General features: G+C 41.8%; 1 protein-coding gene across 3 annotated transcripts in view; it reads right to left on the minus strand.

Moving 5' to 3' along the window:
• mgll (monoglyceride lipase) overlaps positions 1-25,045 on the minus strand; it is an 85,355-nt gene that overhangs the window by 35,212 nt on the left and 25,098 nt on the right. For all 3 annotated transcript variants that reach the window (XM_061974372.1, XM_061974379.1, XM_061974363.1), the window contains exon 3: positions 8,165-8,274. In XM_061974372.1, coding sequence (XP_061830356.1) covers positions 8,165-8,274 — 110 coding nt within the window. The remainder of the gene's footprint in view (positions 1-8,164; positions 8,275-25,045) is intronic.

The following is a 25,045-nucleotide window of genomic DNA, read 5'->3' on the forward strand; positions in this document are numbered from 1 at the left end:
TGGGTTTTCGGGTCACGTGTGTTTTTCTGTTAGTCTTGGACTCATTTTGTTCCTGTCTGTGCACCTTTGAGTTGGTTACCATAGTTACTTATTAATTCCACCTGCCGCTTGTGTTTCTGACGCGCACCTGTTGTAATCACAGACGCTATTTAAGCCCACCTTTGTTCATCACTCGTTCTGCTTTCTTTGTTTTTGCATCACGCGACTGCCACGTAAGTTTGTTCTTGTTTCCTAGACTCAGCTAAGTTTCATAGTTTGTGCTAAGTGTTAGCCTTAGCTTCCAGTGCGTTCGGCACCTCGTCCTGTCGGTTTGTTTTCTGTTTTGTACCAGTTTTGTGTTGTTTTTATTATTAAATCAAGTTATTACCTGCAAGTCCTGTCCGGATTCGTCCCTTGCATCTTTGGAGAACAAAACCCCGCATCACCATGCGCACCCCTCGTGACATCTTAGAGCATATTCTACAAATTTTTGGTCCCAAATTATGCATAAACTAAATGTGTCAATACTAAAGTGGTATTAGCCACAAGAGGAGAGACCAAACCCATCAGAGCATGTTATTTAGTATCGTGGCCTCTGATTGGCTCAGCCTCAGGAAGCATGTTATATTGGATTAAAAGAGTGACTAAAGGGTGTTAATTCATGTGTAGAAGGCTTTCATAATGTTGAAAAGGTCGTAAACAGTTATTTAAAATGTCTTGCTATGGAAATATTGGGTTTATAATTAATAATTCCCACTTTGCAAAAATTTATTTATCACAAGGTAAAAAACAAAAGAAAAAAAAAAGAGGAATTGAAATATACGGAGCCCCTAAAGGGTCATGGGGTAAAAAAATTGGGGGGGGGGGGGGGGGGTTATATATTGTTTTAAATATAAAGGGACATAGGGGAAACAAATTTAGGAGGGGAACATTTTTTTTTAGATATAAAGGGACATGGGGAAAAAAAATTTGGGGGGGAAAAATGTAATTATTATTTTTTTTAGATATGTATCTCGCGCGTACGAGAAACTTTTGTGTGCGCAACAGATACATATCTTCAAAAAAAGTTCCCTCTAAAAACTTTTTTTCCCCATGTCCCTTTAGGGGTTCCGTAGAAATATATTATCTGGGGGGCCCTTTTAGGGTTCAGGGGGCGGTGTCCCCTGAAGTTGAATATATTATTAAGATGCTTTGGAAGGCATTTCCTACATATAAATTATGTAAAACCTTTCAGCATTAATGGCGCCTTCACAGATGTGTAAGTTACCCATGTCTTGGGCACTAATACACCCCCATACCATCACAGATGCTGGCTTTTACACTTTGCGCCTATAACAGTCCGGATGATTCTTTTCCTCTTTGGTCCGGAGGACACGACGTCCACAGTTTCCAAAAACGATTTGAAATGTGGACTCGTCAGACCACAGAACACTTTTACACTTTGCACCAGTCCATCTTAGATAAGCTCAGGCCCAGCGAAGCCGACGGCGTTTTTGGGTGTTAGGGTTTTCTGTAGAGAAATTATAATTATTGCAATATTAGCATTATATATGTATTGTATCACATACTTTCTTTTTGTACTTGTATTTCTAAATTATTTTGAAAAACAATTTACAATTTGAAAATGTATACAGTGAGTAACAGTAAACTATAGTAAACAATATCTATTGTATTACAGCTTCCGGTACATTTTTCATATTAATTTATTTGCTGTTTTTTTTTCCCAATAATTATTTCGACTGTTTTCAGAATTTTTTTCCAAGTCAAATTAGGAATGTTAAACAGCTGCGCCACACTGTGAACCCACACCAAACAAGAATGGCAAACACATTTCGGGAGAACATCCGCACCGTAATACAACACAAACACAACAGAACAAATACCCAGAAACCCTTGCAGCACTAACTCTTCCGGGACCCCGCCCACCTCAACCCTGCCCCCCCCTCTCAAACCTCCCCGCATCTACAGAATTCAGAGGTCTCAAGGTTGGCAAGTATGCCCGGGGCTAAAAGAAGTGTGGAAATTGATGTTCTGTGTACCACCCACACACACACACACACACACACACACACACACACAGCAAGCCTAGACAGGAGGAGGACCGAGTGTAGGTACACAGAACATCAGAGGGTCAAATGTGCGAGAAAATGAGAGCAGACAGTGTTGACAAACAGTGTTGCAACCTTGTGTGGGAACCGCAGGTGCAGCAACACAAAAGAAGAATCCCTGTGGGATGCGGAAACCGGCAGAGGAATTTTCCGTGCCACGTTCATATTGTTGTTACTCAGCCAGCGTTTGTGGGTCTGATGGACCCGTTGGATTTTGTGGCTTTTAATGCCTCACAATCAAACACTTTTATGTTAAAATACTGAACAGATGTTTATTGGGATAATGTAAACATCTGTTCAGTATTTTAACATAAAAGTGTTTGATTGTGAGGCATTAAAAGCCACAAAAATGCAACGGGTCCATCAGAGCCACAAACGCTGGCTGAGTAACAACAATATGAACATTACACAAGGGTTAAGAAAATGCTGCTTTTTGTGAACATTGAAAAGTGTGCATGTACTGTCTGTAGCAGAAGACAACTGTGGGGTGATGCCGGTTACCATAGCAACCATTGATCGAGTTGTACCCCAGGGAGCTTCTAAGCATTCGCGTCACGTGCGTCCGACACCTTCTTCATCTTAATGTAATAATGCGTAGAAATATCAATCCATAGCAATTCCCAGCTGCACTGTGTAATGATTGCCATTTCCTCTTTGCAAACATCTATTAAAATGCACTTTGGTTCGTAGTATATGCACACTGTGGGCTCTGATAGATGACGCTGCTTGGCATTTATATTGACCAGGGATTCCGGGTTTGACAGGCTTTTATTAGTAGGAAAAAAAAGGGCAAACTTTACTGTGCTGACAGTGAAGTTAATAAAATAGTCTGCAGGGACTTGTTGTGCTCTACTGAGCGCTCGCGGTCAGTAAATATCAGGATTCACAAAGTCTTTAACCTTTCTGCACATTTCTTCTGCAGTATTATAGAAGGCTATAAGAAAAACTGTATTTTTTGCACGTTAAATACAATATGATTTGCCGTTATTTGATTTTTCATCAACGAACATGCTCTAAAAGTGCATTAATACAATGTTTATACAACCAAAAACTAAAATACAGGGTTTAAAATCAAGCCAGATTGTCATTTTAAGCTACCGTATTTTTCGGATTATAAATCACAGTTTTTTTCATAGTTTGGCTGGTGGTGCGATTTATACTCTGGAGCGATTTATGTGTGAAATTATTAACACATTACCGTAAAATATCAAATAATATTATTTAGTTCATTCACGTAAGAGACTAGACGTATATCAGCACGTTCTCAGTTGGTTATTTATGCCTCATATAACGTACACTTACTCAGCCTGTTGTTCACTATTCTTTATTTATTTTAAATTGCCTTTCAAATGTCTATTCTTGGTGTTGGCTTTTATCAAATACATTTCCCCCAAAAATGCGACTTATATATGTTTTTTTCCTTCTTTATTATGCATTTTCGGCCAGTGCGACTTATGTTTAGGCTAATATTGCTAAGGCTTAAAATCCTGTAAAAGGCCTGCCAGGGTACTACTAATGCTAAAATGAATGAATGAACGGTTGTTAGCGATCAAGATGATACAAAACGGACAAAGCATTGTTTTTAAAACAGGTTTTAGCAGGCTGGCATGACAAAAAAACAAAAATACGTTGTGGGTATAGCAGCGACAAAAACACTTTTAAAATACTAAAAGCTTTTAAAGCATAACATTCAAAAGGCTAGCATAAAATAGTACAAAATGGTCACCACGTTCAAGCAGCTAAGTGCTTAAAGTCGTAACAGCATGCTAATAAAGTGAATAAAAGTTTTGGTCATGAAACACTGTTAAAATTATTAGATTTTTCATGAGCAAACATGCTGTAAAAGTAGTGTCATACAGTGTTTTTGTAACAAAATAAGCTAAAAACTACTGTAATAAGATGCTATACGCTAACAGTTAAGAAGTGAAGCCTTAAAATGTTCACCCTTTTAATCTTTTTTTGCCTTTTTTTTGCTAGCACTAAGCTATATATTGTGGGGATAACTGTGACAAAAACACTTAAGTGCTAAAAATCTTTTTAGGCTAATATTGCTAAGGCTTAAAATCCTGTAAAAGGCCTGCCAGGGTACTACTAATGCTAAAATGAATGAATGAACACTGCATTGTCGGTTGTTAGCGCTCAAGATTATACAAAACGGAGAAAGCACGGTTTTAAAACGGGTTTTAGCAGGCTGGCATGACAATAACGGCAAGCGACAAAAACACTTTTAAGTACTAAAAGCTTTTAAAGGATAACATTCAAAAGGCTAGCATAAAATAGTACAAAATGGTCGCCACGTTTAAACAGCTAAGTGCTTAAAAGTCGCACCAGCATGCTAATAAAGTGAATAAAAGTTTATAAAACTGTTTTGGTCATGAAACACTGTTCAATTTATTACATTTTTCATTAGCAAACATGCTGTAAAAGTAGTGTCATACAGTGTCTTTGTACCAAAATAAGCTAAGAACTTCTGTAATAAGATGCTGTACGCTAACAGTTAAGAAGTGAAGCCTTAAAATGTTCACCCTTTTAAGCTTTTTTTTGCCTTTTTTTGCTAGCACCAAGCTATATATTGTGGGGATAACCGTGACAAAAACACTTAATTGCTAAAAAAAAGTTTTAGGCTAATATTGCTAAGGCTTAAAATCCTGTAAAAGGCCTGCCAGGGTACTACTAATGCTAAAATGAATGAATGAACACTGCATTTAGGGTGACCAGGTGTCCGGATTTAGGCCGGACAGTCCGGATTTTTAATGCCCTGTCCGGCGTCCGGCGCAGCTTCAAGCCGGACACGTATTTGTCCTCCTTTTTGAGGCACTAGGCTTGAAGAGCAGTTTTTTCATCTTTGCTGGGCTGCAGCGCAATAGCCAATCAAAGACCGTAAAAAATGCCCCCAACGCAGTAACGTATCAAATGATTGGCTAAGAGCGGTGTCGGATACAAATCTGCTTATCATTGGTTAAAAAAAGTAAACAATTATGTAAACAATATTATGCTGCGGCATAATATTGACAGAAAGTTAGCATCATGCCAAAACGCAAGACCTCGTTTAATTCTGAATGGATAAAAGAGCACGAATTTATAACGAAAAGCAGTCGAGACTCATTCCATGGCTTTTGCACACTTTGTCGATGTGATGTCGACGTAAGTAGTCAGGGGAAAGCTGCAATTGAACGGCATGCGGTTACGGATAAACATAAAAGTAATAAACATGCGGCAGGTACCTCTTCAATGAGGACATTTTTTCATGAAGTTTCGTCGCCCCTGGATGACAAGATAACTGCTGCGGAGCTGTGCAAGGTGTACCATGCTGTAAAGCAGTGGTTCTCAAATGGTACCCTGGGGGTATGTAATGTAATGTAAGTTCATAAACTGAACATCAAATTAAGTAGGCTATTCCATTCATTACCATAAACCCAGAGTTTCCCCCATGCCATGATGGTTTGACCCTCACTAAAATGTCTGTCAAAAAGAACTGTGAAAAGAAATGCAACAATGCAATATTCAGTGTTGACAGCTAGATTTTTTGTAGACATGTTCCATAAATATTGATGTTAAAGATTTCTTTTTTTGTGAAGAAATGTTTAGAATTAAGTTCCTGAATCCAGGTGGATCTCTATTACAATCCCCAAAGAGGGCACTTTAAGTTGATGATTACTTCTATGTGTAGAAATCTTTATTTATAATTGAATCACTTGTTTATTTTTCAACAAGTTTTTAGTTATTTTACATATTTTTTTCCAAATAGTTTAAGAAAGACCACTACAAATGAGCAATATTTTGCACTGTTATACAATTTAATAAATCAGAAACTGATGACATAGTGCTGTATTTTACTTCTTTATCTCTTTTTTTCAACCAAAAATGCTTTGCTCTGATTAGGGGGCACTTGAATTAAAAAAATGTTCACAGGGGGTACATCACTGAAAAAAGGTTGAGAACCACTGCTGTAAAGCATCACCAGTCCTACAGAAGTTTAGACTGCGGCATGAAAGTGGACCGGGAGATTTTCAGTGACTATCCCACAGCTAAAGGGATGGCCTGTGGCCGAACAAAAGCCAAGGCATTGTGCGAGAACGTCATCGCTCACTATTCGGTACAGGAACATACCGACTACATAAAAGAAAACAACCTACCCTTTTCCGTGGCAACCGACGCCTCAAATAAAGGAACAAACAAGTGTTTTCCCATTGTGGTAAGGTATTTTCACTTTGATGAAGGCATCCAACATGTCCTGTTGGATTTTTATAGTGACAGCAACGAAACGTCAGAAGCCATAACAAACCAGCTGCTGGCAAAACTTGAGATGTCTGGCTTAGAGGTGAAAAACATGTCTGCATATGCAGCAGACAATGCCAGTGTCAATTGTGGCAAACATAACAGTGTATCAGAAGCTGAAACTGAGCCAAAAAGATGTGCTCCCTGCAAACTGTTTGGCCCATATTCTGCATAACGCAACCAGATATGCAGCAAGCAGCCTTGATGTTGATGTGGAAAAATTTTTGTGGCATTTTTTTTAAATTATATATGTTAACTACATTTAAGTCCACACATGTTATGCTTTGTGGCACTCTGCACTTGAAAAGATTCATCTCAGTGGTCACTTTTTGAACACCACAATGTATTGAATAAATACAAATACTGTAAACAAACACTTGACTTTAATATTTTTTCCTATTCAGCCACACAAACATCATCTTTAAACCACTCAAAATTGTACTATAAATAAGAGTATACCAGAGTCCTATGTACACCATAGTAATTTATTGATATGCCGCATAATGTCCTCCTTTTTGGTGTCATGGAAATGGTCACCCTAACTGCATTGTCGGTTGTTAGCGCTTAAGCACGGTTTTAAAACTGGTTTTAAACCTCAGAACAATACAGTTGAAAATATTATTTTCTGGAGAATGTCACGTGGAGTGTTAACGCTTCCACTGTCGAAACTAAAAAATAAACTTATTTTGCCGGTAAACATTAGCCCAGCAGGTCAGAAAATTATATTTTTCTTTATTTTTCTCAGGCGCCACTACAAAAAAACTATGAAAAAATGTGGAGTGGCCCAGTGTTTTTCAACCACTGCGCCGCAGCACACTAGTGTGCTGTGAGATACAGTCTGGTGTGCCGTGGAAGATGATCTAATTTCACCAATTTGGGTTAAAAATATTTTTTGCTAACCAATAGTTATAGTCTGCTAATGATGTGTTGTTGTTACACGGCAAAGTAACCGTGTAATATTCTTCCATATCAGTAGGTGGCGGCCGGTAGCTAATTGCTTTGTAGATGTCGGATACAGCGGAAGGCAGTGTGCAGGTAAAAAGGTGTCTAATGCTTAAACCTAGAATAAACAAAAGGTGAGTGCCCCTAAAAAAAGGCATTGAAGCTTAGGGAAGGCTATGCAGAACTAAACTAAAACTGAACTGGCTACAAATTAAACAAAAACAGAATGCTGGACGACAGCAAAGACTTACTGTGGAGCAAAGACGGCGTCCACAACGTACATCCGAACATGACATGACAATCAACAATGTCCCCACAAAGAAGGATAAAAACAACTGAAATATTCTTGATTGCTAAAACAAAGTAGATGCGGGAAATATCGCTCAAAGGAAGACATGAAACTGCTACAGGAAAATACCAAAAAAAGAGAAAAAGTCATTAAAATAGGAAGAAGTAAAATACTACACACAGGAAAACAGCAAAAAACTCAAAATAAGTCAGGGTGTGATGTGACAGGTGGTGACAGTACACCTACTTTGAGACAAGAGTTATAGTGATGCATGTTTGGTTGTGGCTTAAAGTCATATCCAACAATTGCGACTTTTTACTGTCAACTGAGTTTCATTTTTTTAATGATTTCTGCTGGTGGTGTGCCTCCGGACTTTTTCAACGCAAAAAATGTGCTTTGGCTCAAAAAAGGTTGAAAAGCACAGGAGTAGCCTACCCAAGAGAGGAGAGGATGTGTTTTCCTGGAATGTACGCACACGTCATGGCATGTCTGTGCCCCAGCAGGAGTGTACAGTAGGTGCAAATATATGCAAGAATGAAGAGAACAGCACACTGACGGGTGGGCTTACCGTGGTCGTGTGCAAAGACCAACAGAGACATCTCCTCCTTAAGTTTCCGTGCAATCTCATCGTAGGGACCACAGTGCTCCCCGGCCCCGTGGACGATCAACACCAGCGCCCTGAGAAGAAAAAAATACATAACAATAAAGATTATATAGGTCAGGAAAAAACACAGAGGCTATTTCATCCCGACGAGCCTGTTTCGCAGGATTCCCTGCTCTTGAAGGGGGTTTACAGACTGGATTGTTGCTTATCAGGACATCATGTAATGACAGAAAGTTGAAAAGTGGAGCTCAACACTCAAGACTGTTGTTTAACTTAGGGCTGTCAAACTTAACGCATTTATTATTATTCAGGGGTGCAGCTTATTTTTTATTGGCCCGCAACACATTCTAAAGACAAAATTAAAACATCCCGGATCAGAACATTTCACAAAAAAATACAAAACCCCAAAACCAGTTAAGTTGGCACATTGTGTAAATGGTAAATAAAAACAGAATACAATGATTTGCAAATCCTTTTCAACTTATATTCAATTGAATAGACTGCAAAGACAATATATTTAACGTTCGAACTGAGAAAGTAAATTTTTTGGGGGGAAATAATCAATAACTTAGAATTTAATGGTAACAACACATTGCAAAAAAGTTGGCAAAGGGGCATTTTTACCACTGTGTTACATGGCTTTTCCTTTTAACAACACTCAGTAAACTACTACTACTACTCAGTGGCCTAGTGGATAGAGTGTCCGCCCTGAGATCGGTAGGTTGTGGGTTCAAACCCCGGCCGAGTCATACCAAAGACTATAAAAATGGGACCCATTACCTCCCTGCTTGGCACTCAGCATCAAGGGTTGGAATTGGGGGTTAAATCACCAAAAATGATTCCCGGGCGCGGCACCGCTGCTGCCCACTGCTCCCCTCACCTCCCAGGGGGTGAACAAGGGGATGGGTCAAATGCAGAGGACAAATGTCACCACACCTAGTGTGTGTGTGACAATCATTGGTACTTTAACTTTAACTTTAACTTTAGCTAAATGTTTGGGAACTGAGGAGACACATTTTTGGAATTCTTTCCCATTCTTGCTTGATGTACAGCTTAAGTTGTTCAACAGTCCGGGGGTCTCCGTTGTGGTATTTTATGCTTCTTAATGCGCCACACACTTGGGAGACAGGTCTGGACTACAGGCAGTCCAGTCTAGTACCCGCACTTTTTTACTATGAAGCCACACTGTTGTAACACGTGGCTTGGCATTGTCTTGCTGAAATAAGCAGGGGCGTCCACGATAACGTTGCATGGATGGCAACATATGTTGCTCCAAAACCTGTATGTACCTTTCAGCATTAATGGTGCTTTCACAGATGTGTAAGTTACCCATGCCTTGGGCACTAATACACCCCCATACCATCACAGATGCTGGTTTTTCAACTCTGCGCCTAGAACAGTCCAGATGTTTTCCTCTTTGTTCCGGAGGACACAACATCCACAGTTTCCAAAAACAATTTGAATTGTGGACTCGTCAGACCACAGAAAATTTTTACACTTTGCGTCAGTTCATCTTAGATGAGCTCGGGCCCAGCGAAGCCGGCAGCGTTTCTGGGTGTTGTTGATAAATGGCTTTGGCTTTGCATAGTGCACTTACAGATGTAGCGACCAACTGTAGTTACTGACAGTGGTTTTCTGAAGTGTCCCTGAGCCCATGTGGTGATATCCTTTACACACCGATGTCGCTTTTTGATGCAGTACAGCCTGAGGGATCGAAGGTCACAGGCTTAGCCGCTTACGTGCAGTGATTTCTCCAGATTCTCTGAACCTTTTGATGATATTACGCACCGTAGATAAATGTTGTTTCTTAAACAATTTGCTCACGCATTTGTTGACAAAGTGGTGACCCTCGCCCCATCCTCGTTTGTGAATGACTGAGCATTTAATGAAAATGAAATGTAATGTAATGTACTGAATGTAATATTAATTCCACACATTGTTACAACTTTGGAAAACATTAGTAAACCGGAGGCTTCTCAGAAGGTGAGATAACTCCTGGAAATGACTGGCTCAGAATGACCAAAGGTCTAGAAGTGTGTGTCCAAGTTAAAGGAAACGACAGGTTGTCTTCTTTTAATGGATTTATAACAGTCTACGCAAGCTAGCTAACGTTTGCTGTGGTCTGGAACAACATGGCACACAAACAACTATTAGAAATGCAGCAAATATTACATACAGATAACGTGTCATGAGACATGCAAATATAAATTAAATACACAGAGGACATAAACAAAGGATATTAAATCAGCTGAAATATACCTACAAATGAGGTATAATGATGCAATATATACATACAGCATGTCAGCATCGATTAGCTCGCAGTCATGCACTGACCAAATATGCCTGATTAGCACTCCGCACAAGTCAACAACATCAACAAAGCTCACCTTTGTGCCTCCACGCACAGCATGAAACATTTGGTGGACAAAATGAGACAAAGAAGGAGTGGCATGATACACATATTTCTGTGTAAACAAACCACGCTGAGTTCAAGGATTGCCCAAAATGAGTAGGACAAAACGGCGCTCGTCAAATACTCTCATCGGTGAAGCATGTTTAATATAAACAGTGTGATTTCTAACAAATCGGAACGTTTGTCATCCTACAGAAACCAAATTGAAACAAAAAATATATTTTTTGCCTCATTTTTTGTCCATTTTAATACAGTTTTGAAAAAGCTCCAGGGAGCCACTAGGTCGGCGCTAAAGAGGTGCAGGTTTCCGACCCATGTTTTATATGTTAAAAAGCGGGAAAAAAACCAAAAAATGTTGTCTCTCATAATGATTGTCAGTCCGGGGTGGTGGTTCCTCTCTTTAAGAAGAGGAACCGGAGGGTGTGTTCCAACTATCGTGGGATCACACTCCTCAGCCTTCCCGGTAAGGTCTATTCAGGTGAACTAGAAAGGAGGCTACACCGGAGAGTCGAACCTCGGATTCAGGAGGAACAGTGTGGTTTTCGTCCTGGTCGTGGAACTGTGGACCAGCTCTATACTCTCGACAGGGTCCTTGAGGGTGCATGGGAGTTTGCCCAACCAGTCTACATGTGCTTTGTGGACTTGGAGAAGGCATTCGACTGTGACCCTCGGTAAGTCCTGTGGGGAGTGCTCAGAGAGTATGGGGTATCGGACTGTCTGATTGTGGCGGTCCGCTCCCTGTACGATCAGTGTCAGAGCTTGGTCCGCATTGCCGGCAGTAAGTCGGACACGTTTCCAGTGAGGGTTGGACTCCGCCAAGGCTGCCCTTTGTCACCGAATCTTTCCATAACTTTTATGGACAGAATTTCTAGGCGCAGTCAAGGCGTTGAGGGGATCTGGTTTGGTGGCTGCAGGATTAGGTCTCTGCTTTTTGCAGATGATGTGGTCCTGATGGCTTCATCTGGCCAGGATCTTCAGCTCTCACTGGATCTGTTCACAGCCGAGTGTGAAGCAACTGGGGTGAGAATCAGCACCTCCAAGTCCGAGTCCATGGTTCTCGCCCGGAAAAGGGTGGAGTGCCATCTCCGGGTTGGGGAGGAGACACCGCCTCAAGTGGAGGAGTTCAAGTACCTCGGAGTCTTGTTCACGAGTGAGGGAAGAGTGTATCGTGAGATCGACAGGCGGATCGGTGCGGCGTCTTCAGTAATGCGGACGCTGTATCAATCCGTTGTGGTGAAGAAGGAGCTGAGCCGGAAGGCAAAGCTCTCAATTTACCGGTCGATCTCCGTTCCCATCCTCACCTATGGTCATGAGCTTTGGGTTATGACCGAAAGGACAAGATCACGGGTACAAGCGGACGAAATGAGTTTCCTCCGCCGGGTGGCGGGGCTCTCCCTTAGAGATAGGGTGAGAAGCTCTGCCATCTGGGAGGAACTCAAAGTAAAGCCGCTGCTCCTCCACATGGAGAGGAGCCAGATGAGGTGGTTCGGGCATTTGGAGGTGTTTAGGGCACGGGGATGACCCAGGACACGTTGGGAAGACTACGTCTCCCGGCTGGCCTTGGAACGCCTCGGGGTCCCCCGGGAAGAGCTGGACGAAGTGGCTGGGGAGAGGGAAATCTCGGCTTCCCTGCTTAGGCTGCTGCCTTCGCGACCCGACCTCGGATAAGCGGAAGAAGATGGATGGATGGATAATGAAAGTTAACGATAGGCAAAATTCCCCCCCCCCAAAAAGTGCAATTCCCCTTTAAATGACTGCACGTTGTCATCTTGTTATATCAAACTTTCTGACACAACACGCCGGATTGTAGTCAGCTGGAGGCGTGTCTTAATGAAATTAAACAATGGATGTCCGCTAACTTCTTGCAACTCAACACTAAGAAAACGGAAATGCTGATTATCGGTCCTGCTAAACACCGACATTTATTTAATAATACCACCTTAACATTTGACAACCAAACAATTACACAAAGCGACTCAGTAAAGAATCTGGGTATTATCTTCCACCCAACTCTCTCCTTTGAGTCACACATTAAGAGTGTTACTAAAACGGCCTTCTTTCATCTCCGTAATATCGCTAAAATTCGTTCCATTTTGTCCACTAGCGACGCTGAGATCATTATTCATGCGTTCGTTACGTCTCGTCTCGATTACTGTAACGTATTATTTTCGGGTCTCCCTATGTCTAGCATTAAAAGATTACAGTTGGTACAAAATGTGGCTGCTAGACTTTTGACAAGAACAAGAAAGTTTGATCATATTACGCCTATACTGGCTCACCTGCACTGGCTTCCTGTGCACTTAAGATGCGACTTTAAGGTTTTACTACTTACGTATAAAATACTACACGGTCTAGCTCCGTCCTATCTTGTCGATTGTATTGTACCATATGTCCCGGCAAGAAATCTGCGTTCAAAGAACTCCGGCTTATTAGTGATTCCCAGAGCCCAAAAAAAGTCTGCGGGCTGTAGAGCGTTTTCTATTCGGGCTCCAGCACTATGGAATGCCCTCCCGGTAACAATTAGAGATGCTACCTCAGTAGAAACATTTAAGTCCCATCTCAAAACTCATTTGTATACTCTAGCCTTTGAATAGCCCCCCTTTTTTTAGACCAGTTGATCTGCCGTTTCTTTTCTTTTCTCCTCTGCTCCCCCCTATCTCTTGTGGAAGGGGAGACACACAGATCCGGTGGCCATGGATGGGGTGCTGGCTGTCCGGGGTCGGGACCCGGGGTGGACCGCTCACCTGTATATCGGTTGGGAACATCTCTGCGCTGCTGACCCGTCTCCGCTCGGGATGGTTTCCTGCTGACCCCACTGTGGACTGGACTCTTACTGTTATGCTGGATCCACTATGGACTGGACTCTCACAATATTATGTTAGACCCACTCGACATCCATTGCATTCGGTCTCCCTAGAGGGGGGGGGTTACCCACATATGCGGTCCTCTCCAAGGTTTCTCATAGTCATTCACATCGACGTCCCACTGGGGTGAGTTTTTCCTTGCCCTTATGTGGGCTATACCGAGGATGTCGTTGTGGCTTGTGCAGCCCTTTGAGACACTTGTGATTTAGGGCTATATAAATAAACATTGATTGATTGATTGATTGACATAATAACATTTCCAGACACATAATGAGTCATAAGTACGCACATATAATAATTATTAAGGCTGATAGTCATTGATTGTTGTGCACAACATTGGTTATGTTCCACCATGTGACTAAATAGGGGTTACTTTTTTGCAATAAGTCATATGGTAGATTCTAAGAAGTGGATGCCAATGACTTTCAGGCTCAAACAGTCTTGGAAGATGAAAGGTGTGGTACACTAACTACACCTCACCTACCACTTAGGTAATTAAATCGGCCTCCCGCATCTCACAAACAAGTTTTCTAGAAGTCTTACCTCTCCTGTCAATGCATACTAAAGAGCTGAGAAGCTGTGAAACGCCCAAGTGTTGCTCCACTCAATAACAAGTGTTGAGAAGAAGCCATTTGGAGTTTCAATCAGCATGCAGACAATTAGCTGAAATGTATTCAGCGACAGCCTTAAGGGAGGAAGTGAGGCGGGCTACTGAGGGGAAGACGAAAAGAAGAAGCCGCTCTTCACCAAGCAAGGAAAGATAACACTTGCTCAGCTCTTGCGGTCTCAAAGAACAAGCACTGCACACGCACATTCGTCCAAAAAGGGTGTGTGTGTGTGCTAAGCATGAGTCAATAACGGCCTTTGTTTGGGCATAATAGATTCAAACTCGCAAGCTTGGGGCCTACAGCAGAAGAATGGAACTAATCTGGTTTGACTGTAAATACTACTTCTATTCACACTCGTGGAAGACTCAACCCACTTCTCAGTCGAGATTGGCATTTGACAGGCCAGCATGGAGACGTACAGAAGTGCCACGGTCAATCAACCAACTCAAAACTGACATATTTTAAAATTACTGGGATTTGACCTGTCATGTAAGAGGGATTTTTCCCTTGGCCTCAGTCTGGACCCCCTCTCCAGGGGCCCAGGCTTAGACCGATTTTATTTTTTCTGCCCCCACCCTCCCATTTCAATTTTCTCCTTAGGGATTAGTAAAGTATTTCTGATTCTGATTCTGATTCTGATTCTTGGGCTGTTTTGCTACATCCGACATGTCAAGAATATCGAGCAAAATGTGTTCCCGGGTGTCAGAAAGCTTGATCACGGGTCCTCCAAGTGGACAATAACCCAAAACTCACAATATGTTACTGCATATGTCAGCAGACTGCAAACCCCGTTTCCATATGAGTTGGGAAATTGTGTTAGATATAAATATAAACGGAATACAATGATTTGCAAATCATTTTCAACCCATATTCAGTTGAATATGCTACAAAGACAACATATTTGATGTTCAAACTGATAAACTTTTTTTTTTTTGCCAAATAATCCTTAACTTTAGTGACAAAGAAGTTGGGAAAGGTGGCAATAAATACTGATAAAGTTGAGGAATGCTCATCAAACACTTATTTGGAACATCCCACAGGTGAACAGGCACATTGGGAACAGGTGGGTGCCACAATTGGGTATAAAAGTAGATTCCATGAAATGCTCAGTCATTCACAAACAAGGATGGGGCGAGGGTCACCACTTTGTCAACAAATGCGTGAGCAAATTGTTGAACAGTTTAAGAAAAACCTTTCTCAACCAGCTATTGCAAGGAATTTAGGGATTTCACCATCTACGGTCCGTAATATCATCAAAGAGTTCAGAGAATCTGGAGAAATCACTGCACGTAAGCAGCTAAGCCCGTGACCTTCGATCCCTCAGGCTGTACTGCATCAACAAGCGACAGCAGTGTGTAAAGGATATCACCACATGGGCTCAGGAACACTTCTGAAACCCACTGTCAGTAACTACAGTTGGTCGCTACACCTGTAAGTGCAAGTTAAAACTCTCCTATGCAAGGCGAAAACCATTTATCAGCAACACCCAGAAACGCTGTCGGCTTCGCTGGGCCTGAGCTCATCTAAGATGGACTGATACAAAGTGGAAAAGTGTTCTGTGGTCTGACGAGTCCACATTTCAAATTGTTTTTGGAAACTGTGGACGTCGTGTCCTCCGGACCAAAGAGGAAAAGAACCATCCGGATTGTTATAGGCGCAAAGTGGAAAAGCCAGCATCTGTGATGGTATGGGGGTGTATTAGTGTCCAAGACATGGGTAACTTACACATCTGTGAAGGCGCCATTAATGCTGAAAGGTACATACAGGTTTTGGAGCAACATATGTTGCCATCCAAGCAACGTTACCATGGACGCCCCTGCTTATTTCAGCAAGACAATGCCAAGCCACGTGTTACATCAACGTGGCTTCATAGTAAAAGAGTGCGGGTACTAGACTGGCCTGCCTGTAGTCCAGACCTGTCTCCCATTGAAAATGTGTGGCGCATTATGAAGCCTAAAATACCACAACGGAGACCCCCGGACTGTTGAACAACTTAAGCTGTACATCAAGCAAGAATGGGAAAGAATTCCACCTGAGAAGCTTCAAAAATGTGTCTCCTCAGTTCCCAAATGTTTACTGAGTGTTGTTAAAAGGAAAGGCCATGTAACACAGTGGTGAACATGGCCTTTCCCAACTACTTTGGCACGTGTTTCAGCCATGAAATTCTAAGTTAATTATTATTCGCAAAAAAAAATAAAGTTTTGAGTTTGAACATCAAATTTTTTGTCTTTGTAGTGCATTCAACTGAATATGGGTTGAAAAGGATTTGCAAATCATTGTATTCCATTTATATTTACATCTAATACATTTTCCCAATTCATATGGAAACGGGGTATGTAATTAGGAGCCTTTGTTTGTTTACTTATTACTAAAAGACAAGTTGTCTTGTATGTTCACTATTTTATTTAAGGACAAACTTGCAATAAGAAACATACGTTTAATGTACCCTAAGATTTGTTGTTAAAATAAAGCCAATAATGCCATTTTTGTGGTCCCCTTTATTTAGAAAAGTACCGAAAAGTATCGAAATACATTTTGGTACCGGTACCAACACTACCCCAAAGGGTTAGTACTTTTTTTTTTTTTTTTTTTTTTTTTTTGCAAACAAACAGCAAGTAACTGGGACATGAAGACAATAAGTTGTAACTTATCTTGTCTCCTGCATAATTTATCACGTCTTCGTGCACTGGCCCTCCAGTTTGTGTGTCCACGCTTTAAAGCCCAACACAAGCAGCAGGGAAACACAAAGTCAAAGAGGGAAGGAAGTTAACCCAGGCATCCGTCAGTCAGTATGGCAGTGACCCGTTTACACAACATGACCTGGACGTGCACAGACCACTTGTTGACCGCTTCAAAGCCCCAGCAGGACATCTGTTAGAAGCTCTGTCAATCATTGCCTCGGCCTGGCACCTTTCACCCACTTCCTGGTTTTTCCTGAAAGGGGCCTTTCACAGGCTGGTGACCTTCGACCCCGGTCTTATGTGCGAGATGGTAACATAATAGCATATGTGTTTGTTTATAAAGGTCTTGTTTTATATACAATGATACTGTTGGTGACACATTCTAGTTGTCCTGCTCCTAACCCAGGGGTCGGCAACCCCCGGCTCTAGAGCCGCATCTTTAGCGCCGCCCTAGTGGCTCCCTGGAGCTTTTCCAAAGATGTATGAAAAATAGAAAAAGATGAGGGGAAAGAATTTATTTTTTGTTTTAATATGGTTTCTGTAGGAGGCCAAACATGACACAAACCTCCCTAATTGTTATAAATCACACTGTTTATATTAAACATGCTTCACTGATTGAGTATTTGGCGAGTGCCGTTTTGTCCTACTAATTTTGGCGGTCCTTGAACTCACCGTAGTTTGTTTACATGTATAACTTTCTCCGACTTTCTAGGACGTGTTTTATGCCACTTCTTTTTCTGTCTCATTTTGTCCACCAAACTTTTAACGTTGTGCATGAATGCACAAAGGTGAGTTTTGTTGATGTTATTGACTTGTGGGGAGTGCTAATCGGGCATATTTGGTCACTGCATGACTGCAAGCTAATCGATGCTAACATGCTATTTAGGCTAGCTATATGTACATATTGCATCATAATGCCTCGTTTGTAGCTATATTTGAGCTCATTTAGTTTCCTTTAAGTCCTCTTAATTCAATTTATATCTCATGACACACTATCTGTATGTAAAATGGCTTTTAATTTTTTTGCGGCTCCAGACAGATTTGTTTTTGTATTTTTGGTCCAATATGGCTCTTTCAACATTTTGGGTTGCCAACCCCTGTCCTAACCCATAGATGTCAGTCCTTTTGCCGCTATTACAGCTTCAACTTTTCTGGGAAGGCTGTCCACAAGGTGGCGGAGTGTGTTTATAGGAATTTTTCACCATTCTTCCAAAAGCGCATTGGTGAGGTCACACACTGATGTTCTGGCTCTCAGCCTCCGTTCTAATTCATCCCAAAGGTGGTCAGGACTCTGTGCAGGCCAGTCAAGTTCATCCACACCATACTCTTGTCATCCATGTCTTTATGGACCTTGCTTTGTGCACTGGTGCACAGTCATGTTGGAAGAGGAAGGGGCCCGCTAAAAACTGTTCCCTCAAGGTTGGGAGCATGGAATTGTCCAAAATATTTTGGTATCCTGGAGCATTCAAAGTTCCTTTTACTGGAACTAAGGGGCCAAGCCACACCATAATTCCTCCGTTGACCCCTCTCTGTCAGTTTTACGTGGCCTACCACTTCGTGGCTGAGTTGCTGTTGTTCCCAAACTCTTCCATTTTCTTATAATAGAGCCGACAGTTGACTTTGGAATATTTAGGAGCGAGGAAATTTCACGACTGGATTTGTTGCACAGTTCCACGCTGGAAACCACTGAGAGCGGCCCATTTTTTCACAAATGTTTGTAGAAACAGTCTCCATGCCTAAGTGCTTGATTTTATACACCTGTGGCCGGGTCAAGAGATTAGGACACCTGATTCTGATCATTTGGATGGGTGGCCAAATACTTTGGGCAATATAGTGTAGGTATGATCAGGGGCGAAGCACCAAATCCTGGGCCCCCATATACAAGGTTAATGAAAGGCCCCCCATCCCACCCTAAACCCAACATCGCCAACATTGTGTTTACATACTAAAGGATATCACCACATGGGCTCAGGAACACTTCAGAAACCCACTGTCAGTAACTACAGTTGGTCGCTACACCTGTAAGTGCAAGTTAAAACTCTCCTATGCAAGGCGAAAACCGTTTATCAACAACACCCAGAAACGCCGTCGGCTTCGCTGGGCCTGAGCTCATCTAAGATGGACTGATACGAAGTGGAAAAGTGTTCTGTGGTCTGACGAGTCCACATTTCAAATTGTTTTTGGAAACTGTGGACGTCGTGTCCTCCGGACCAAAGAGGAAAAGAACCATCCGGATTGTTATAGGCGCAAAGTGGAAAAGCCAGCATCTGTGATGGTATGGGGGTGTATTAGTGCCCAAGACATGGGTAACTTACACATCTGTGAAGGCGCCATTAATGCTGAAAGGTACATACAGGTTTTGGAGCAACATATGTTGCCATCCAAGCAACGTTACCATGGACGCCCCTGCTTATTTCAGCAAGACAATGCCAAGCCACGTGTTACATCAACATGGCTTCATAGTAAAAGAGTGCGGGTAATAGACTGGCCTGCCTGTAGTCCAGACCTGTCTCTTATTGAAAATGTGTGGCGCATTATGAAGCCCAAACTACCACAACGGAGACCCCCGGACTGTTGAACAACTTAAGCTGTACATCAAGCAAGAATGGGAAAGAATTTCACCTGAGAAGCTTAAAAAATGTGTCTCCTCAGTTCCCAAACGTTTACTGAGTGTTGTTAAAAGGAAATTTCCCGACTGGATTTGTTGCACAGGTGGCATCCTAGGACAGTTCCACGCTGGAAACCACTGAGAGCGGCCCATTTTTTCACAAATGTTTGTAGAAACAGTCTCCATGCCTAAGTGCTTGATTTTATACACCTGTGGCCGGGCCAAGAGATTAGGACACCTGATTCTGATCATTTGGATGGGTGGCTAAATACTTTTGGCAATATAGTGTAGGTATGATCAGGGGCGTAGCACCAAATCCTGGGCCCCCATACACAAGGTTAATGAAAGGCCCCCCATCCCACCCTAAACCCAACATCGCCAACATTGTGTTTACATACTAAAAAATACTTATTGCATGCATTTGGTTGAAACCAGAGTTTAAAAACATACCGGTGTAGTGAGTTTACTTTATTCACCCAAGGAACTTTAGTTATTTGAAAGTTCCGGTTTGGACGGTTTTTCCCGGGACACATTTCTGGCCTTGTTGTTGCACTCGTGAGCCACGGATGAGGAGATGCTGCTCCGTTATTGATTGAAGTAAAGTCTGAATGTCATTAAAACAGTTAGCGCCATCTTTTGACATTTCTTCCACTCCCGTCCTTGCACGCTACACCGCTACAACAAAGATGACCGGGAGAAGACGCTGCCGAAGGTGAGCCACGTAAATAAGACCGCCTACAAAACGGCGCATCCTGAAGTGACTGTCAGAAAGCGGCTTGAAGATGATCTGTAAAACATCATCCATGCAACATTTTGACCAAAGAACCACCATTACATGTTATGTAGACCACAAGGAAGTCTTTTACATTTAGAAAATAATATGACTCTTTTAATGCGCCTTATAATCCGGTGTGCTTTATATATGAAAATAGACCTGACTAGACCCGTGCATCGGCAGTGCGCTCTATGGTCCGGAAAATACAGTATATCGTAGGGGTGTAACGGTACACAAACATTTCGGTTCGGTACGTACCTCGGTTTAGAGGTCACGGTTCAGTTCATTTTTGGTACAGTAAGAAAACAACAAAATATACATTTTGGGGTTATTTATTTACCAATTTTGCAAAATCTTCCACTAAAAATATTTTTCTTAGTGGAATATTTGATGTGAAGTAATGGGAACCTTGGATAGGTCAATAATTCATAATAACATTGATTTTGATTCAATATTATGTTTTGAGCAATGACAGTTTGAAAGAAAGAAAAAACAGCTTTGTTTTATTAGTCAACATTGCAACTTTTTCTAAATTACATTTAACCTTTAAGCTTTTTTATTTCACTTTTGTTATGTTTTTGTTTATTTTAATAGTATTTTTAGAATGTGCCGTGGGCCTTTAAAACATTAGCTGTGGGCCGCAAATGGCCTCCGAGGCACACTTTTGACACCCCTGCTATAGATAATAAAAAATTAAATGTGATAAATCTATGGATAAAAAGCAGAGCCTGGCGACGCATGCACGTTTATCATAACTCTCTCTCTCTCTCTGTCTCTGCCCCTCCCTCACCAATGCTTCTGCACGCACAATTTGTTTTGTTTTTAACCCCTTCTTAACCCTGAACGTACATTGAAAATAAACGCAACCCTAACTCAAAATGCTGGACAAGGGGAACATTATCACAATTTCAGAAGGGTTAAAACCATTAAAAATCAGTTCCCAGTGGCTTATTTTATTTTTCGAAGTTTTTTTAAAAATTTTTACCCATCACGCAATATCCCTAAAAAAAGCTTCAAAGTGCCTGATTTTAACCATCGTTATATACACCCGTCCATTTTCCTGTGACGTCACATAGTGATGCCAATACAAACAAACATGGCGGATAGAACAGCAAGGTATAGCGACATTAGCTCGGATTCAGACTCGGATTTCAACGGCTTAAGCGAAATTGAAGAAGAAACTGAAGCTATTGAGCCATATCGGTTTGAACCTTATGCAAGCGAAACCGACGAAAACGACACGACAGCCAGCGACACGGGAGAAAGCGAGGACGAATTCGGCAATCGCTTTCTAACCAACGATTGGTATGTGTTTGTTTTTAAGTGTTGTAATGTTTTTAAGCTAAATTATTGGTAAACACAGTTTATGTATCATAATCTACGTAAAACCGCGAGTAATGAATAAAGTTTTCATCAATTAATATATTCTGTAGACATACCCTCATCCGCTCTCTTTTCCTGAAAGCTGATCTGTCCAGTTTTGGAGTTGATGTCAGCAGGCCAGGGAAGCTGGGGTCGATATTCTTCTCTTGATCATCTTCGGTGGCATAAGGGACGGTGTGAGCCAAGACATCCAGGGGGTTTAGCTCGCTCGTCTGCGGGAACAAACTGCCGCCATTGCTTGCCGTGCTACCGAGGTTCTTTGTCCCTGAATTGCTCACACACTCCGGCAGATTCAATGGGGGTCTGGCGGCAGATTTCTTTGACTTTATCGTTGGAAATGCATCTGCTTTGAGTGTCGCAGGATATCCACACATTCTTGCCATCTCTGTCGTAGCATAGCTTTCGTCGGTAAAGTGTGCGGAACAAACGTCCAATTTCTTGCCACTTTCGCATCTTTGGGCCACTGGTGCAACTTGAATCCGTCCCTGTTCGTGTTGTTACACCCTCCGACAACACACCGACGAGGCATTATGTCTCCAAGGTACGGAAAACAGTCGAAAAAACGGAATATAACAGAGCTGATTTGACTCGGTGTTTGTAATGTGTTTGAGAAAATGGCGGAGTGCTTCCCGATCGCTCCGAGAGCGAATAATAGAAAGGCGTTTAATTCACCAAAATTCACCCATTTAGAGTTCGGAAATCGGTTAAAAAAATATATGGTCTTTTTTCTGCAACATCAAGGTATATATTGACGCTTACATAGGTCTGGTGATAATGTTCCCCTTTAAGAAACTCCGCCCTGACAGCTCCGCAAAAGAGGACATATCCGGTGAAAAGAGGACGTATGGTCAGTCTATCGTAGCCCGTTAGCTGTTAGCATGCCGTGTGTTGTGCCTTGATGTGCATTGTTTACACAACCTGCGTTACGCTACTTAATATGTCCGTGTGGAAACTCGTTCGGTACACCTCCGAACCAAACCGGAACCCCCGTACCAAAGCGGTTCGATACAAATACACCAGTGACGTGCGGTGAGGTTGATGGCTGGTGAGGCACTGACTTCATCAGAGTCAGATTTACAAACATATGAACCCTAAAGAGTATCTTATTCACCATTTAATTGGCATCAGTTAACGGGTTATGTTTAAAAGCTCATACCAGCATTCTTCCCTGCTTGGCACTCAGCATCAAGGGTTGGAATTGGGGGTTAAATCACCAAAAATTATTCCCGGGCGCGGCGCCGCTGCTGCCCACTGCTCCCCTCACATCCCAGGGGGTGAAAAAGGGGATGGGTCAAATGCAGAGGACAAATTTCACCACACCTAGTGTGTGTGTGACAATCATTGGTACTTTAACTTAACTTTAACTTTACACATACAAACTGTAGCACACAAAAAAGCACATTTAATAAAAAAAACGTTATAATGGTCTTACCTTTACTTATAAGTGCGGGAACAGTGGTGTTGGTGTTGGAGGAGTTGTGAATGAATGAAATATGAGATCCGTGCTGCAGTCTGCAGGTGTACCTAATGTTGTGTCCCTGCAGTCGTTCACGGCTTCTCCGGCGCGAGCATTGTTGTTTCTGCACTTTTTGGCTTCTTGTTAAGTGACTTTTTTTGGGTGGATTCGGTCTTGCACGTGGAGGGTTTGGGTGTGGGCTTTGGTTGGTGTGGCGCTCCCGTCGGTGGGGTGCATTCTGCGGCGGGGGTGCATTAACCGGCACCAGGAGGCGGGATTACTGCGAGCCTCACACAGTGCGTCTTCGCAGCAGTTTTATGATTGCTCAGCACAAGAAATACGTTACACACATACAGTTGTTGACAAAATACACTGTACATTATATACCTCAGCTAACTAAACTATGGAAATGTATAATATAGTTCATATAGCAATACGGTCTCACTGCACAGCAGGCCAGCAGTTAGCCGAGTCCGCAATCCATGTTGAGGCACAACGCAGTGCTGATCACCGCACCGTCTCTTCTCAGTATTTGAACGGCAAATGTGAAAATTCAGCGATTTTGAATAAAAATAATCTAAAACTGGTGAAGTTAAATGGAAAATAACTTTATAGTATAATCACTGAATACATATAACAATTTAATTAATTTTTTTTCTTTCCATGATGGCAGGTGAGGCCACGCACGTCACTGAAATACATGTACCGTTACACTCCTAGTATATCGCAATAAAGATTTTAGCCATATTGCCCGTCCCTATTTTCTATAAATTCATACATTTTTGCTTGCTTTCCTAGATGAGTTTCGATTATTTAAAAAAAATGCAACTACCCTACAGACACGTTGCGAAAAAATAAACAATTCATTCAGATTCTAAGAGGCAAAAAGTGTAACCAAAGAACTGTTTTGCAAGAATGAGCTGCTTTGTGTTGCACATTCATCTTTGTTGTGTGTAAAGTACATACCGTATACCCGCTGCTGCCCTATAGGCTGATGACATTTACACACACACACACACACACAGGTTGGTATGTGACCTACAAACACTCCATGTGTGCATTGCCACTGAACAAAAAAATGCCCCTGCAGTCCAAAGATAAATGTGACGTTTACATTATCAGACGCCTGCAAGTTCCAATGTTGGACATAACAATTCATTATCCTGACTGCTTGTTGTTGCCTTCCCTCGCAGCTTGGAGCTCATTTGGAAGCAGATGCCAGTAATATCCAAAGAAAAGCAGCCTATCGCCACTTAACAGCACATCCCATTGCAGTTTTACTACTGGTGATGACAATAAAAACCATCCATAAGGCATTGGAATGAGGGATGTTAGCGTGAAAAGTGGCTAGTTTGCAGAAGATGCTGATCCTTACAATATCAAATGATTATGTTGGGGATATAGTGATATATAAGGTGTGTCTGAGCTCCTGTGACTTATATTACCATAGTAACTGTCATGTCTGTGTAATCATGTTTTGTCTTAGTCATGTTTTGTTGAGTTATTTGACTCTTTAGTTTCTGGCTTTTCACTCCCTTGTCTTGTTTCCATGGTTACCCATTAGTTTTCACCTGTCATGTCACGCACCTGTTTTGAGTCACGCACCTGTTGTTAATCATGTCTGTGTTATTTAAGCTTTTCATTTTCTGTTGTTTGTCCTGGTGACATCCTCACATTTATGCTCTGTCCATTCCTGACACTTCTTTCCATGTCCATCCTTCATGCTACTATTTTTGTCCAAGCCAAGTAAGTTTTTGTTCCATGTTTATAGTCTTTTTGGTTTCATAGTTTGTTCTCCGCCATTGTGCGTGCTTTTCGTTTGTACTTTTTTTGCTATAGTCTTTTGGTTTCATAGTTTATTCTCCGCCACTGTGCGCGCTTTTCGTTTGCATTTCCGTCTCGCCCGAGCCAATTTTCCGTTGCATCCCGGAAAAGCAAACACACAAGACCAAGTCATGACAGTAACTAGTACAGTATACCATGCAAAAGCCAGAGTGTACATAGAAATAAAGAATGTGGGATTTAAAATATTAACTATGGAGGATAAAACACTGAAT

This window comes from Nerophis lumbriciformis, linkage group LG01 (assembly GCF_033978685.3).
Source record: "Nerophis lumbriciformis linkage group LG01, RoL_Nlum_v2.1, whole genome shotgun sequence".
Taxonomy (NCBI): domain Eukaryota; kingdom Metazoa; phylum Chordata; class Actinopteri; order Syngnathiformes; family Syngnathidae; genus Nerophis; species Nerophis lumbriciformis.